The sequence below is a fragment of the Lissotriton vulgaris genome, chromosome 12 (assembly GCF_964263255.1).
Source record: "Lissotriton vulgaris chromosome 12, aLisVul1.2, whole genome shotgun sequence".
Taxonomy (NCBI): domain Eukaryota; kingdom Metazoa; phylum Chordata; class Amphibia; order Caudata; family Salamandridae; genus Lissotriton; species Lissotriton vulgaris.
Genome location: NC_141700.1, coordinates 29519877 through 29534861, shown reverse-complemented (window position 1 = coordinate 29534861; position 14985 = coordinate 29519877). Strand labels below are relative to the sequence as shown.

At 44.3% G+C, this 14985-nt stretch overlaps 1 protein-coding gene across 3 annotated transcripts in view; it reads left to right on the top strand.

Annotated features, from left to right (window-relative positions):
* The window catches only part of NCAN (neurocan), a 400988-nt gene that overhangs the window by 225225 nt on the left and 160778 nt on the right, over window positions 1-14985 (top strand). For all 3 annotated transcript variants that reach the window (XM_086946853.1, XM_086946852.1, XM_086946854.1), the window contains exon 8: window positions 11279-13174. In XM_086946853.1, the coding sequence (XP_086802979.1) occupies window positions 11279-13174 (1896 nt within the window). The remainder of the gene's footprint in view (window positions 1-11278; window positions 13175-14985) is intronic.

Genomic DNA, 14985 nt, shown 5'->3' with positions numbered 1-14985 from the left:
GCCCAATACCTACAAAAGAGGCTGGCTTTTTACCTACCGACACGATCTTTAAGATCGGAGTCACTGGCCCGTATTGGAGGACGGTCTTTCAGGCTGCTGGCCCCTCAGTTGTGGAACTCTTTACCGCTGTCTTTGCGGTCCACATCTAACTTGCTCGCTTTTAGGAAGGGTTTGAAGACCTGGCTTTTCACTGGCTAGAGCTTTTTAGTTTAATCCTCTGGTTCTGCCTCTCTCTTTTTTTTGTTATGTTTTACCTGTCTCTTTTCCTGGGTCTGGAGCACAAAGCGCCAGGACACTCCCTTGGAGTAGCCGTGCGCTATAAAAAGAAAAAAAAAAAAGAAAAAAAAACTTGAGACCTTTCTTTGGTACTTGGCCCATCTGTTCCCTCTATTTCGTTTCATTGGTGTGTGTCCTCGCCTGCATTTCAGTGTCCGTGGGTACCTTTCCTTCCTGATTCCGGTTTGTGACCAACCCCAGTTGGTGGACTTACCAGTGTTTGATGCCAATTGGTGATCTTCCTTTTTCTCTCCATCATGATTGGTGGGCTTCCTCTCCTTCTCCATGACACAGGGTGACTGACACCTGCCTCTTTGGTACTGATTGGTGGCCCTTCTATGTCTCTTGGTTCTGATTTGTTACTGCCACACTTCTGGGGTCCCCCTATTGACTCTGCCCTGCATCAGTGAGAATGCGTTGTGTTAGTTGGGGGGGAGAAATGTAACTGCTTTCTGGCTTCTGATTGGTTGCTCTTAAGACACAGCCATTTTCCAGTTTGCAAAATGCAATATTTTAATATTTCATTTAGGCGAACAACTTTACTTTTCAGGAAACTCATGATTCTATACATTTTGGGCTTTTCCTTAATCGAAGAACCACTTTTTACCTGGGGTGTCCAATTTAATGTGATTAATTTGGTTTAGAACAAAGATTTTTGTTACTATTGTGAAGTAAGTAATTGTGGAGAAGTGTGGCTCAGGGGTTAGAGGCGGCAGACCCGGAAGCTGAGATCGGCCCTGGACCAGGGTTCAATTCCCCGCCTCGGCGGGTCTTGGGCTCAAACATTCCACGGACTCGATAATTCTCGCTCCGGTGCCTTCTCGACTCACGGGTTCACACTCTGCGACTCTGGGCAATAGCTTGCTTAATCTCCACAACGGCCCCTCGCGGCGGGATGCCTGACTTTCACCTTGTGGATACCCTGCCGGGGTTATCTCACAGGGGAATACCAGGACGGGTTCCCTAAGCAAGCGCCGGGAAACCCACTGCGGGTAGCTGTGCGCTATGTAAGCTCAAATACATTTACATTTACATTGTTCATAGGTGTCCAGCTTTATACACAAGCACTGGAGCAATTTCAATTTCTTATTTTCAGGATCTCCGCATAAGATACATTTCCACACAAATGTCATTAGGATTGATGTACATAGCCAGTAGTTATTCTCAAAATCTGGGATGAACCTGACCCAGGATGGACTGAGAGTTGACATCTATGATCCATTTCTAATGGCGGCTTTAAAATGAAAGAAGGCACCGCGGCGAGCGCCCCGGGGCCACGCCGCGGATCTATGGCGAATTGCAGTTAATTAAAATAACAGGATTACAAGCCTGTTCTCAACTAATAAAAAAGCCACTACCAGAACATTTTGATGAATTGTTTCGCTGTAAATCAATAAACGGACGCACCGATCTCCAGCCTTCCGTTAATATTTTTTTTTTCTGGCCTGGATTTGACCCGCAGCATAAATAATTTATACCTGTGCAGCTGTGCTATTTCTTTTTTTTTATATTCCTTCTCTCTGATGTATAAGGACAGTGGAAAGCGGCCAGACTGAGTCTGTGTGTTCTGCTAATCCCGGCAAATGAAAACAAGAGGATGATCAAATATTGGAATTGGGGAATCCGCGTGTTCCCATTCAGCTAATTACAAGCGTGCTAAGTGCCGCTAATGTCGGTAGATTAGGGCAGCAAAAGGGCGCGAGAAAAGAAATATCGCTGAGGGCACCAAGCGCATTTGACTTCCATTTGTAGTTGGTGCTCGACAAGATCCATCGATTGCGGCGGGAAGACAGTCTTGATCAACAGCAAAACTTAAAAAACTCAAAGAACGAACTGCAAGGCTGTCTCACTTGGCCTCTAATGGGGTGTCGTCTACCGGAAAGAACGCTCTCTCATGGGGAGATTCTGAGTTCCCACAGTCTTGTGTAGAAAAAAAAAGTCTCATGTCTGGGAAATATCAATTGACTAATTTTCATAGAATTAAAAGGTGTATGTCTTAACTGAAGTGCCTTCCCATTGAAGATGTCATTGAAGTCTCACGCGTTTGCCGGCTTTAGCGTGTTATAAATGCAAATGCTAGAACGCCATAGTCGTCTATTGTGTCAAGGAGGACTACCCCCTGCATCTAAATTTAATTAATATACCCCCTGAATTTTAATTTTAATAATGGCCTCATTCCTCAGCAGTTTGAGGTTTTGTCTTGGCTTACAATGGATCCCGCCCACTAACAACTCTTTGACAATATTTTGCTCTGCAGACAGCACCTCATTCTTGTTGAGTACAAACCTTTGATGTCATCAGTGAAAATGATCTCGAAGGGCAGACTGGGAAAATGACTGAATGAGGAAGTAGATGAGAATTTTCTGGGTCACCACAGATATATCAGCAGGTTGTCATACCAGTGCTCGAGCGGAACTCGCCACAGGCCTCGCATTGGCAAGTGAAGGGAAGATGAGTCGTAAAAATATGGTCCATGAGGTGATGCGCACTCTATAGAGTGTATACAGGGAACACCTGACAAAGGAAACATTATTGATTTGAGTAAGAAGATAAGTCTGCAGTGGGTTGGGTATCAAAACCAGTGTAGTTTGTAATAGTGGTGAGGCAGGTGCCAATATGGGTTGATTGAACTCTGCCTTGGTTTTCTAGTAGTTGTATTTTATGTATGATTTTATGATCCTTTTGCTTTTTCAGAATTCTGTATTTTTTAAGTAATACTGGACTATCAAAAATATGCGGCATGATCACTTTCTATCCCCTCCTGTTGCGTGTCGAACATTGGGTCTTCTTAACGCCTCTGTGATGGGCTTGCCTCTATTTTTTTCATAAGTATGCAACATCTACGAAGAGATCACATTCACCCTTCCACGGGTAGGGGCAAGTCTGGTTCCCCAGTCAGCTCATGCCCTATTGCCTTTTGGCAATCACTGGCACCTGCCGCATCCCATCGCAGTGTCACTTTACTTGCACCTCGCTTGTGTCTGAAGTAGTTCCATATATCGGCCAAAATGGAATAGTAACAATTCTGCTGAACACGCCCAAGCTAAACCAGAGTGCCTTATAGAGCTGCAGGGCCATTACACCTCTCCTACTGTCTTTGTCAAATTCATGGAATAACAGTTGGCAAAACAGCTGGCCAGCTTGTAAGATAGGGCCTTAGATTGGTGCCAGGCACAGCTTTGAAGAGATTCTGGTGGCCACCTTTGATAAACTCCGGTCCAGTAGGAATCAGGGTGACACGTGATGAAGCAGGTCGCTGAATATGGATCTTCGACCTCCCATATATAGTCGATCATGATATTCTGATTGGGCGTGTAGATGCCGCTGGGTTAACTGGTCCAGCGTTGGGGGATTAGATCTTTCCTCGATCGCTGGGCACCGGCAGTAGTTCTCCCCCTTTCGCTCTGCTAAGCCCAGTATCTCTTGCTTCGCACCTCAGGGTTTGTTTCTCCCTTCCATTTTACTCACCCTCTATGTTCAGCCTCTGCTTATATGGACATTTTTTTTTCCAAGCACTCTCTTAGGCCGATAGCACCCAGCTGCTGCTTACATTCAGTCCTCAAACTTTCAACCATGTAGGATGGCGGAGTGTGTGTCTCATCACCATCCATGGTGAGACGGGTTCCAAGTATCTGACAACTAACACCTATAAGACTGAAGGTCTCATTGGCGGAGGACACCTGTTGGTCGGATGTTGCTGTTGCTGTCTTTGCATGTGGTTGTTACAGTTTAAAATTGCAGTTTTGACCTGCCTGTGATTGCATATTTTATCTCCTGTTTTGTGTTTTAAACTTGTGGTTTTCCCAGCCCATGATTGCTTGCATTTAACGTGTTGAATTGTGGGATTTGCAGTCCAACCTCTGTAGTTTGTCCCACTCATTCCTTGGTGACAAACCTGTTTTCCCTCCAAATTTCTCCTTTGCTCTGTGTTAAGACCTGTGTGTTAAAACAGTGCACCCCAGCCACCATTTTGTGTTCACAAGCCAGTGAAACCAAACTCAAAGTCTGGAAAACATGGCGGTTCATCTTCGGTGTGGGCTTTCACGGGTGCGACCGCGTGCCTGCTGCACGCCCAGCACTCGTTTTGCTACTAATTACTAAATCCCCAGGTCAAGACTCTGCTTTGTTTTTGGCCCTTTTACAAATGTGGTCTATTACTTCTCTCTGAGTTCATGCCTCACCTTGGCGTGAGTGCTAATTTATGGTCCTCATCATTAGTTGGAGGCACCATATTTTGGAAGGGCTCGCTGTTGGAGTAGGGCTCTCAAGATCTTTGGACCACAACTTTGGAACTCCTTGCCGGTTCACTTCCGACTGACCTCATAGAGCCTTGAAGACCCCGGTAATCTGCGGAGCCCCTTTCCTTGAGTTCCTTTGTCAATTCCTTTTCCTCCTGTTTTGAATTTCCGAGACTCTGGAAGCCTTTTCAGCAACATTTTGTGGTTTATAAATAAAATTAAAATGTCTCATCTGTGTTCCAGGTTCACAAGGGCGGCTTTGGTCACTTGCCTGTGGCCTTCCAGCTGCCGTAAAGTGTCAGTCAAAGGAGCAAGTTCTTGTTCCGTTTGCAGAACCCGAGAAGCCAAACCCGTAATTTTCTCTTAAACTGACCACACAAAGCTGTCCAGGAAGCTTTAGGGCCCGATGTAGGTCGGTCGGTAACGGCCGAAAATGGTTATTTTCGGCCGTTACCGACCGGTATACCTGAAATGGTATGTAGGGGCTCATTTTTCCAGAATCGTTATTTTTACCGATTCGGTAAAATTACCGATTCTGTAAAATACCGAATCGGTATTTTTACCGATTCGGTATTTTTCTGATGTAGGTGGGACTCTTCAGAGTCCCAGGAGCCTTAACGAATCGGTATTTTACCATCAAATCCAATTTGATGGTAAAATACCGATTCAGGTGTGCATGCACATGTGTGCATGCACACCTATGCCATGTGACAGGCAGACCTGCCCTTAGGGCAGGTCTGCCTGCCACATGGCACCCGTGCCTGTTTTGGGGGTGGCAGAGGGTGTCAAAGTGACACCCCCTGCACCCTTGTGTGAATCGGTATTTACCGATTCTGTAAATACAGAATCGGTAATGCCCATTCATTCCTATGGGCTTTGAAGCCCATAGGAATGAACGGCCATTACCGATTCTGTATTTACAGAATCGGTAAATACCGATTGTTAAAGATTCGGTATTTGAACATCTGGATATACCTACATATCCACACATTAGATTTACCGATTTTTAATTACCGAATCGGTAAAATTCGGTAATTATAAATCGGTAAATCTAATTTACCTACATCTGGCCTTTAGTCCCTCCCTTCAGTCTTTTGTGGTGCGTGATAGTGATTCTTCTTCCACGTTCTTCCTCGTCCTTGCCTCCATGTTGTACCGGGACACCGGAGGGGTCCCAAAGAAGATGCCAGCTGTGTGGATCCAAAGATCTGATCGTGGTAGGTGAGGACTCGGAGAGTGGTGCTTCTTCAGGCAGCAAGTCACCATGTCAGGAGTACTCAGTGGGCGGAGGAGTGTCGCCCCACTGCTCTGTGAACAGTTCAAAAAGGAAAAATAAAAGGATAATACCACAATGTTATATTTATTTTCTTTCAGTGCTGACGTACGTGATGGGCTGGGCTGGTCAAAGCAGTGGGGGGAGTGGTGGGAACTCTCTTAAGTGCGCATGACAGTTTGTCCGGCCGTCTTGGGCCGGCCAAACAGTCATGCGTACTTAGCAAGTTTTCCACCCGGCTGCATTGCAAAGGCTGGGTAGAGAACATGCACAGGGCTCCCAGTTCCTCTCTGAGCACTGCACCATACCATGACACTCAGACCAATCCCGTCGCTGCTGTCATGCTGGTCACTTTATACACAAAGGAGTTAGGTCCTCTTATCGGGACTGAGGGTGGGCTGGACCATTATAATAGAACAACGAAACCACAGATGCCCACACACACTTTGTTTATGATGCAATTATTCCATAGACCAAATGCAAAAATTCATTAAATCTGGTTGGGTACTTTTATTTATACCTATCACTTGTGTTTAGTAACACTTTTTTTAGAAAGTTTTACTTTCTTTGGCAAAAAAAGAGAACATGAATAACATATTTACACATATACCACCATAACATGTCAATCAAGAAAAACTTCACAAAACGATACTTTACAAGAAAATACATATAAAGCATATGTCTATTTTTCAGCGACAATTGATTAAATAATTAGCTCTTGTGGATATGCATATCCACGAGAGCTAATTATTCCATCAATTGTCGCAGAAAAATAGACATATGCTTTGTTGCTCTTGTCACTTTACATTGTTTTCTGTTATGGCTTTGGAATAAGAAATTGATTTGGAAACATTGAAAAAATGAATTGAATGTTAATGTCTATTGTTATTTGGATGTATTTTTGCTTTATATGTATTTTCTTTTAAAGTATTGTTTTGTGAAGTTTTTCTTGATTGACATGTTATGGTGGTAGTATATGTGTAAATATGTTATTCATGTTCTCTTTTTTTGCCAAAGAAAGTAAAACTTTCCAAAAAAAGTTTTACTAAACACAAGTGATGGGTATAAATAAAAGTACCTGACCAGATTTAATGAATTTTTGCATTTGGTTTATGGAATAATTGCATCATAAACGAAGAGTGTGTGGGCATCTGTGGTTTCTTTGTCATGCTGGTCACAGCAACGTTGTGATCGGCTAGGCGAGCCTGTGTGCTTGCTGCTTCAGGGAGTTGACGACAAAGAGGCGGTGACCAGCCTGCAAGGAAGGGATTCATTTATTTTTATTTTTCATTCCCCCGTCACCCCTGTTAAGTTGCAGCTGCCACTGCTCATCCCACAGAGTGAACAAAAAAGGGGAGAGATACACAGGGCAGACACAAGCTCCCAGTGTCGGCAGCGGAATGCCCTCGCGGTCTGTCCATGACAAATAGCTCTCGCCACAACCTATCATCTCGCACCACCTCGACTCCTCCAGTGTTTTTGTTTTTAGATAGGAACTCTCAGGGCTACCAGACCATATTTGTTCTTCCCACTACCCATCCCACACCCCAGAGGAGAGGACGCCCGCGTACCCCATTGACAGTCAAGGAGAGTCTTATTGTCTTTCAGTTTGTCATATTCTTTTCTTTCATGATACATAATCATACACTACAGAATCTGTTGTTTTTTTGCCTCGCAATTATCTTCCGCCATCCTCTTGTTGTGATGTGGGGGGGGTTTGAGGTGGTAAACGTCCGACTGAGGTACATCTTTGCTGCTGCTGTAGATTCATTACTTGTCATCCTTCTTTGAGGATACCAAACACAGAAGAAATTTTAAACTCGTCTACACACCGAAAGAGAACATTTAATTACCTGATCTGAGCAAAATCGATCCCAGCTCACCAAGCAAAGTGTCTGCAAAAGAGCCTTATCAGACATGAATCCTAATATAGACTGATCCTAGATTATTGGAGAATGTCAGGCTTGTAGCTTCTACCAGGAATATTTCTATACAGCAGCCAAAGGATATGCAAGCGATATTTACCATTTCAATTTAATCTAACTTTCATAAACCCCCATCGAAATCCAGTGACCGGATTCTCTACAAAGGGATATTTTTTATATCTGCGGATCACTGGTCTTCAAGCTTGAGTTTCACACCAACGTTTTAATTAGCCTTAATGAGAGTTTTAGAGAGGTTAACGACAAACACGCCCATCTTCTTGTTATCCAATCACCAATGTACATTAGTGTAATTCCACTTCAGATGCGTTGAAATTCAGATTGCGCATCCCCTCACTGGTCTTGCTCTCAAGACTTTACTCGTGAGGAACAAGGGAAGCATACGTGTGATCCTTTACCTCATCTAATGATCAGGTCTCAAGGATCAGGGAAGTCTCATGGTCTCCAGATTGCCTGAATTTTCTTTAGCAGAGACCAGGTAAGGCAGGCATTCTAAGGCTGGAAAGAAGATTGAACTAAATTCCACCTAAGAATTCTGTGTAGTTTTCCTTGAATGTAACTTCTGATTCAATACCTTTTTCCTCTATGGAGAAAAAAACGTGTTGCTGGTGGATACATTTGTTTATATTTATTTAAACGTCTCTGTGTCATCACCTGCAATTGCTTCCGAGGACTAAGAACTCTGCGGGTTTTGAGAGCTTGACAAAGGTACGTAGAGTCTACTTGGACCCCAGAACCACACCTTGGTCACCTCCACACACTTACACACCGTTCTTGGAGGGCGACGAGTCGCGAGTACCTTTCTTAAGAGGCCTGGGGGCACCTGTTGGGGAGTTATTTGGCCGTAGGAGGAAAAACACGCCCCCAAATATTGTGATATTTCATTGATAAACCAGCCTTTCGGTTTATGGTGTAACTGTTTTTTGGTAGAGCAAACTTACGGAACATCTCTCTATCCATGATGGACCCAGACTGCAGCGTCAGGTTCTTCTGTGTGTTGTAATTTATGTCATGTTATACGTGTTTGTTCAATACATATCTTCAACTACATTGGCCTTGATTCCCTTTTGCTTTTGATTCCCTGGTGATTCAGTCACAATATTGTCAAAAAAAATAAAAATTTCCTGCCATGTTTGTTTTGGTTTTACTCTTTGTAGTTTTAATGTTATATACTTGTGTAAACCTCACTAAAGACTGTTCTGTAATCCAGGATTAGAGTATTGTAAAAAAGAAGAAAATGTATATATATTTATCATCGCTCCACAGTCCACCTTGGCATTCCCCGCACTCTTCTGATGGGTGCAAATGTAGTGGAGATGGGTCCACTCTTAATTATATTAGCTCCGGTGTCCTAAAACATACTGCACTCGCCGGGTGAGTTCAAACCCCATATTAAAAGTGCACAAGTTTTGAGGACACTTTTCAGCATTCTGCCTTCTTCCAGCTCGCGTGTACTACTCACAGCGTGTGCGCATCAGTGCCTTAAATATCAGAGCTGGATGCTCATTGGGCGTGGCAGATGTCAAGGAGAGAGGGATAGGTCGATCTGTATCCAATGTATTGGACCCCTCAGCTGTCACACCTCCCTTTACCGCTGGCTTGGGCACCTCACCACGTCACGTGGATGGTCTGTAAGGCACCCCTCGTCAACCACCAGGTTTCGTCACAGTCAGCGCAGGGGACGGCATATATCCAATACTCCTCCAGTCTGTATGGCTGGCACTTCATCACAATGTTGATGCTACAACACCTAGGCGTTTCAAGATGCCATATTATCATCGCTCCACAGTCCACCTTGGCATTTGCCGCACTCTTCTGACGGGTGAAAACATAGTGAAGGTGGGTCGACTCTTAATTATATTAGTTCCGGTTTGCACTCACTCGCGGGGTGAGTTCAATCCTGTATTAAAAGTACACAAGTTTCGAGGATGCGTTTTGGCGTTCTGCCTTCTTCCAGCTCGTGATGAACCGCCAGCCATACAGACTGGGAGAGTATCGGATATATGCCGACCCCTGCGCAGACTGTGACAGAACCTAGTGGTTGATGAGTGGTGCCTTACAGACAATCCACTCGACGTGGTGAGGTGTCCAAGCCAGCGGTAAAGGGAGGTGTGACAGCTGAGGGGTCCAAGGGAGAACGCCGAAACGCGTCCTCGAGATTTGTGTGCTTTTAATAAAGGATTGAACTCACCCCGTGAGTGCAGTGTGTTTTAATACACCAGAGCGTGTGTGTGTGTGTTTATATATTTATATATATATATATATATATATCCACCACATCCTCCTTCATCAGGAAAATGAGCACGCACTCACAGGATACATCGTTTCCCCAAATTTCTTTAATGAAAGATAAGCATCCAGTTCACAAAGAAATACCGACGCGTTTCTTTGTGAACTTGGTGCTTAACTTTAGGTAAAGAAATTTCGGGAAACGCTGTGTCCTGTGAGTGCGTACTCATTTTCCTAACGACGGAAGCTGTGGTAGATAATTATCGGCGTGGCTCTGCCGAAGAGTTCTGCACCAAGAAGAGAAGCGCCAGGGGTCTGTGATTTCGAGCCTTGTTGTGCAGACAGGGATATATATATATATATATATATATATATATATATATATATATATTATATTATATCACATCACAATTTATGCCCATTACCCTAAGTTGCCATACACGGACACTGCTGTTCAAATAATACATAGTAAGGACAATAAAGCCCCCTCCATCTTAAAAAAGTAACCCTTCCCCCTTATAGCTCCCCCCTTCCCCGTGCCCATTTACCCAGGTTTTCTCCGTCTCTGTGTTTCTGGGCCTCCTGGTCCCGTTGCAACCCCACCGGTCCTTCTTCTCCTCTTACCTACCAGTGTCTCTACCAGCCTGACCGCTCCTGGACCAGGGAGGTTGGTCCCTCCTGTTTCCACTGTTCCTTCCACCAACTAAAAGATGCTGTAACATCTCTAACATTTTTGTTCTACTGCCCTTTTTTACTGCCTCGCCTACCATCTGTTTCAAATCAACTTCCCCCACCCTTCCACCTGCTCCCACAATGCACCTTTTCATCCCCCACCTGTCCTAGTGTGTGATACACATAACATTTGCATGAAAGAATTCTATGCAGGTATTGATGACTTTTTTAGGCTCCACCCTACATGAAATAAATTCTCTCAGTTTCTCCTCGATTAGGGATGTGAATTGAGCATGGCAAAGTCTGGTTTCACACTGCAAGTATGAATCAGGCCTAGATGAATGTCATTCTTAACACAGGTGGTGAAAAACAGCAGAAAAGTACTTTATCACGAAAGCTTGCAAAATATTTCAACTAGACCAATTTATTACATAACTGCATATTTGTATATATATATATATGTGTGTGTGTGTGTGTGTGTGTGTGTGTGTGTGTGTATATATATATATATATATATATATATATATATATATAATGTGTGTGTGTGTTTACTTTTTTACAGAATTTATTGCAGCCATTAAATATTATCTTATACTAATATTTGGCCTGTACTATGCGAGCTAATCTGTCTCTCTGGTTTATTACAGAATTGACCAGAGCGCCATACAAAGCGCAGATACCCAATACCTCGCTGCGAGTACCTCGTGTTACTACGCCGGAAGAGGCACTGGAGGTGCTGAACGAAGAAGTCCACAGTGGGCCGGCTGACCCCGAGCCTGGTGAGGAGACCTCGGCAGAAGAATTGTCCAAGGCAGGGGTTAGTAATACCAGCAAGGAGCAAGAAACAGCAGGGTATTCTGGAGAAACTTCTACCAAGTTCCCAGGAAATGTGGTCCAAGCTAAGTCAACACTCGACCCGACCAGTGCTTCCGTCACTTCCCAGCATATTGAAAGAAGCTGGAAGAATCTGCAGCCAGCGTCAGCCAGCTCGATATCTCCTCTGTCTGTCTCGGAAGAGGATGTTGACATTTCTGGGGATGGCAAATCAAACACCAAGTCTCTGATGTCCATCCTCTACCCCCCTAGGCTCACTAAAAGCCTTGCATCTGGGAAGCGGATCATGGAGACCGAGGTAGGTCTAACAATACCCTCGAGCTCCAGACGCACCCTTCTCGACTCTGGCGAAGTGAGAAGCCCCGTCAGCTTTCAGGAAAGCAGTGAGCCGGAATATAATTTCCAAGAAAGGCGAGGTAAGGCGACAGTTTTTAAGAAAACAACGTCTTTATTCCAAGAGACGGATGCTAATAATGTGCACAATGATGAGACTGATTTGGTGCCAGGAACAGCTTCCACACAAGAGAGCCTGGACCTCAGCATCAGGAGACATGAACCGACATGGGCCAGGACTTCCGAGTCGGAGAGGGCTTCGGAGGACCCAACAGAGGAGGCGGGTTTGGAGGTCCCAGCAGAGGAGTTAGCCACTAAGTTCCAAGTGCGTGACCTGTGGACCCATCCTGGTGGTGCCCATCACAGATCCAAAGCACAGGACGCCTGGACAAGCCGAGAGAGGATTCTAGGGGAAGCCATGTCAGACCTGATGGGCATAACGGCTCCGACATTCCCTTCGATTGAAGAAGCAATGGAGGTCACAAAAGAAGAATACACGCACAAGCACACTCAGACAGTAGAACCACTGACTATTTCTTTTCCGGAGCAAGCAACCGGGCAGAACTGGCAGAGCCCAACGCAAAATGATTGGGAGCAGCCACCTACCGGAATCCAACACGAGAAATCAGATTCACATATAGAAGACTCTTCAGCGGGGCCAAGGCCTGCCGTCCGTGCTGCATTCACGTTAGGTAAGCCTTCGAAATTGGCAACCACCGAGCAAGAGCCTACCAAAGCAATTCCCACCTATAGTCATGGGAGGATGGTCGGGACAGAAAACAAGGCCAGGGGGAGCCAGAGCCACATCTCTTTCAAGCGGGCAGTTGCCAGTAGCACAACCAGTGGACGTTCTGTTGCTGTGTCCCGTCGAGGTCCAACTGTGCCGTATGCTGGTACATCTTTTCTGAATCTTGCAATGTCAAGTGAAGAAGTAACTTCGTCGCGGTCTCCCAGAGGGTTCCCACCAACACACGAAAGCAGCAGCTCAGGGGATCCAGAGAGTCCCACTGCAACTGTGCTAAACCTGGATGACCGAACACCACTGGCTCCCACCTTTGCGTTTGCGGTTCGGAGCACCAACCCCCCCTTCCTGCCCACAATCCAAGATCCCCCTACATACCAGCCCATCCAGAGCGGCATTAAGCCCTCTGTGTTGGCTGATGAGTTTGTGAACTTTTCCAAAGAAGAAGCGGAATGGGTGACTCTGCCACTTGTACTGCCAAAACAGTACCAAAGTAGTACATCGCACATTAGAAATCAACTCACTCCTGTTACTGCTGCCGAGGTCGATGATGGAAGAGTAACAGAGGCACAACCTGGCTCCGGAGAGTTGGGGAGCAATTTGTGGACAACTGAAAATAACACCAAGATCTCTGGTGAGTGTTTCTGTTGCCCATCCTTGTCCTTTCTGATGAGTGGGAGTCATATAGTTGAATTTAGTTTTTTTGGTTAAGCTCACCAGGCCTCTCAGTGTGGTCATTACTCTGCATGCTGCATCACAGAGTTTACTATAAGTGTTTTCAGCGAGGGCCTTTGACAAGGGAGGGGGCCTTTAATGGCGGTGTAGCCTTTACGGAGGGTCATAAGGCTATTAGACCATTACACCACTAGAGGGCAGAATGTTCTAATCTTCTAAAGCAAAGGCCTCACGGAGTCCAAGGAGGTTGAAATCCCCTCGGGCGTCGTGAGGCCTTTGTTCACAGCAACAGCTGTAAACAAATACTGGAAAGCCGTTGCTCCGAGCTTCTGCCAGCCATTAGAAGCCTGGAGCACTCCGTTGTTTTCAATGTAGATCCCAACTTTCCAATGTTCTACTTAGGCATAAATAATGGCTTTGTACCAACTATGAATATTCGCTTGTGATTGTCCCACTCCTTTTTGACTTTGCGTACAGATTGTTCTGAACAAGTACTGCACCGTCAGTACTCACTTCCACTGGGAGGCTCAGAATGTGAGGATAGACTTGTAGAATTGGTTTGAGTGGATTGTGGGAGAGAGTTAAGAGGGAGAAGAGCAGATAAAGGCATTAGCTACCTCCAAGTTTAATAACCACAGAAGAGGCGTGCTCTCCCCGCTAGATGGTGAATATCGAATCAACAGAATCAATGGGACAGGATATCAAGGGCAGAATATCGAAAATAAAATATCAACAGGAAAGTAAGTCTAGATTTTCCATACCTAACTACACATATATCTTCAAAGCATGTAGATTTTTTGAGTTAGGAATAGTAAATCTAATAGTAAGTCTATGCTTCCCTGTTTGCACTTACCTTTTGATATTTTGTCGCTCGATATTAGTGTGCTATTATATTGTTGCTCATCATTACTAATCACAAGGGCTGTCCAACAACCCTGAACCAGGGATAATCGGTCTATAAACCTAACATTTGGTTCAAGAGAAAGGTCGCTTAAAATGAGCAATTCAACACAGCAAATTTAGAGTTGTAAACAGTAATAAATGAAAAGGAAAAGAAAGAAGAAAAAGAAAAAATTGAAGAAGCCCTTCAATCAAAAAGCTCAATATTTTCAATATAAAAAGTTATTATTTATTACATATACTAAAAACATTTAGAACAGTTACGCTCAAGACAAGGTGCTGGTATACAAAAAAAATATCACAAACCAGACAAGTGGCAAACAAAAACATTACATATTGCAATTAAGGAACAACATAAACAGAAATAATGTGTCCTAGTGTAATTTTGGCCACAAAAGTGTCCACGGCGTTTCGACTGCTGTGTCACTACACGGTCATCTTCAGGACTCACAGTTCACTTGAGCGTTACAAGTCTGTATAAAAACAATCAATCGGACCAATCTTCCATTGATGGTCGTCCACAAGAATTCTAAAGATGTATGCCACAAAAGTAGTTTGAACAGGTCACACTGTGTCGTAGACAATTAGTTCAGTCTGTCCACAGTGTCAGGGGATCTAATTCAAAAATCCACTGAGATTACCGTCCATTTAATCGGCGGCTTAATTCAGGTTCCCGCGAAGACCATTCGGGACGTGAACGGTCTAGAAGTTTTTACTATATGTTATAAACAATAACTTTTGATATTGAAAATATTGAGCTTTTTGATTGAAGTTCTTTTGCAATTTTTTCTTTTTCTTCTTTCTTTTCCTTTTCATTTATTACTGTTTACAACTCTAAATTTGCTGTGTTGAATTGCACATTTTAAGCGA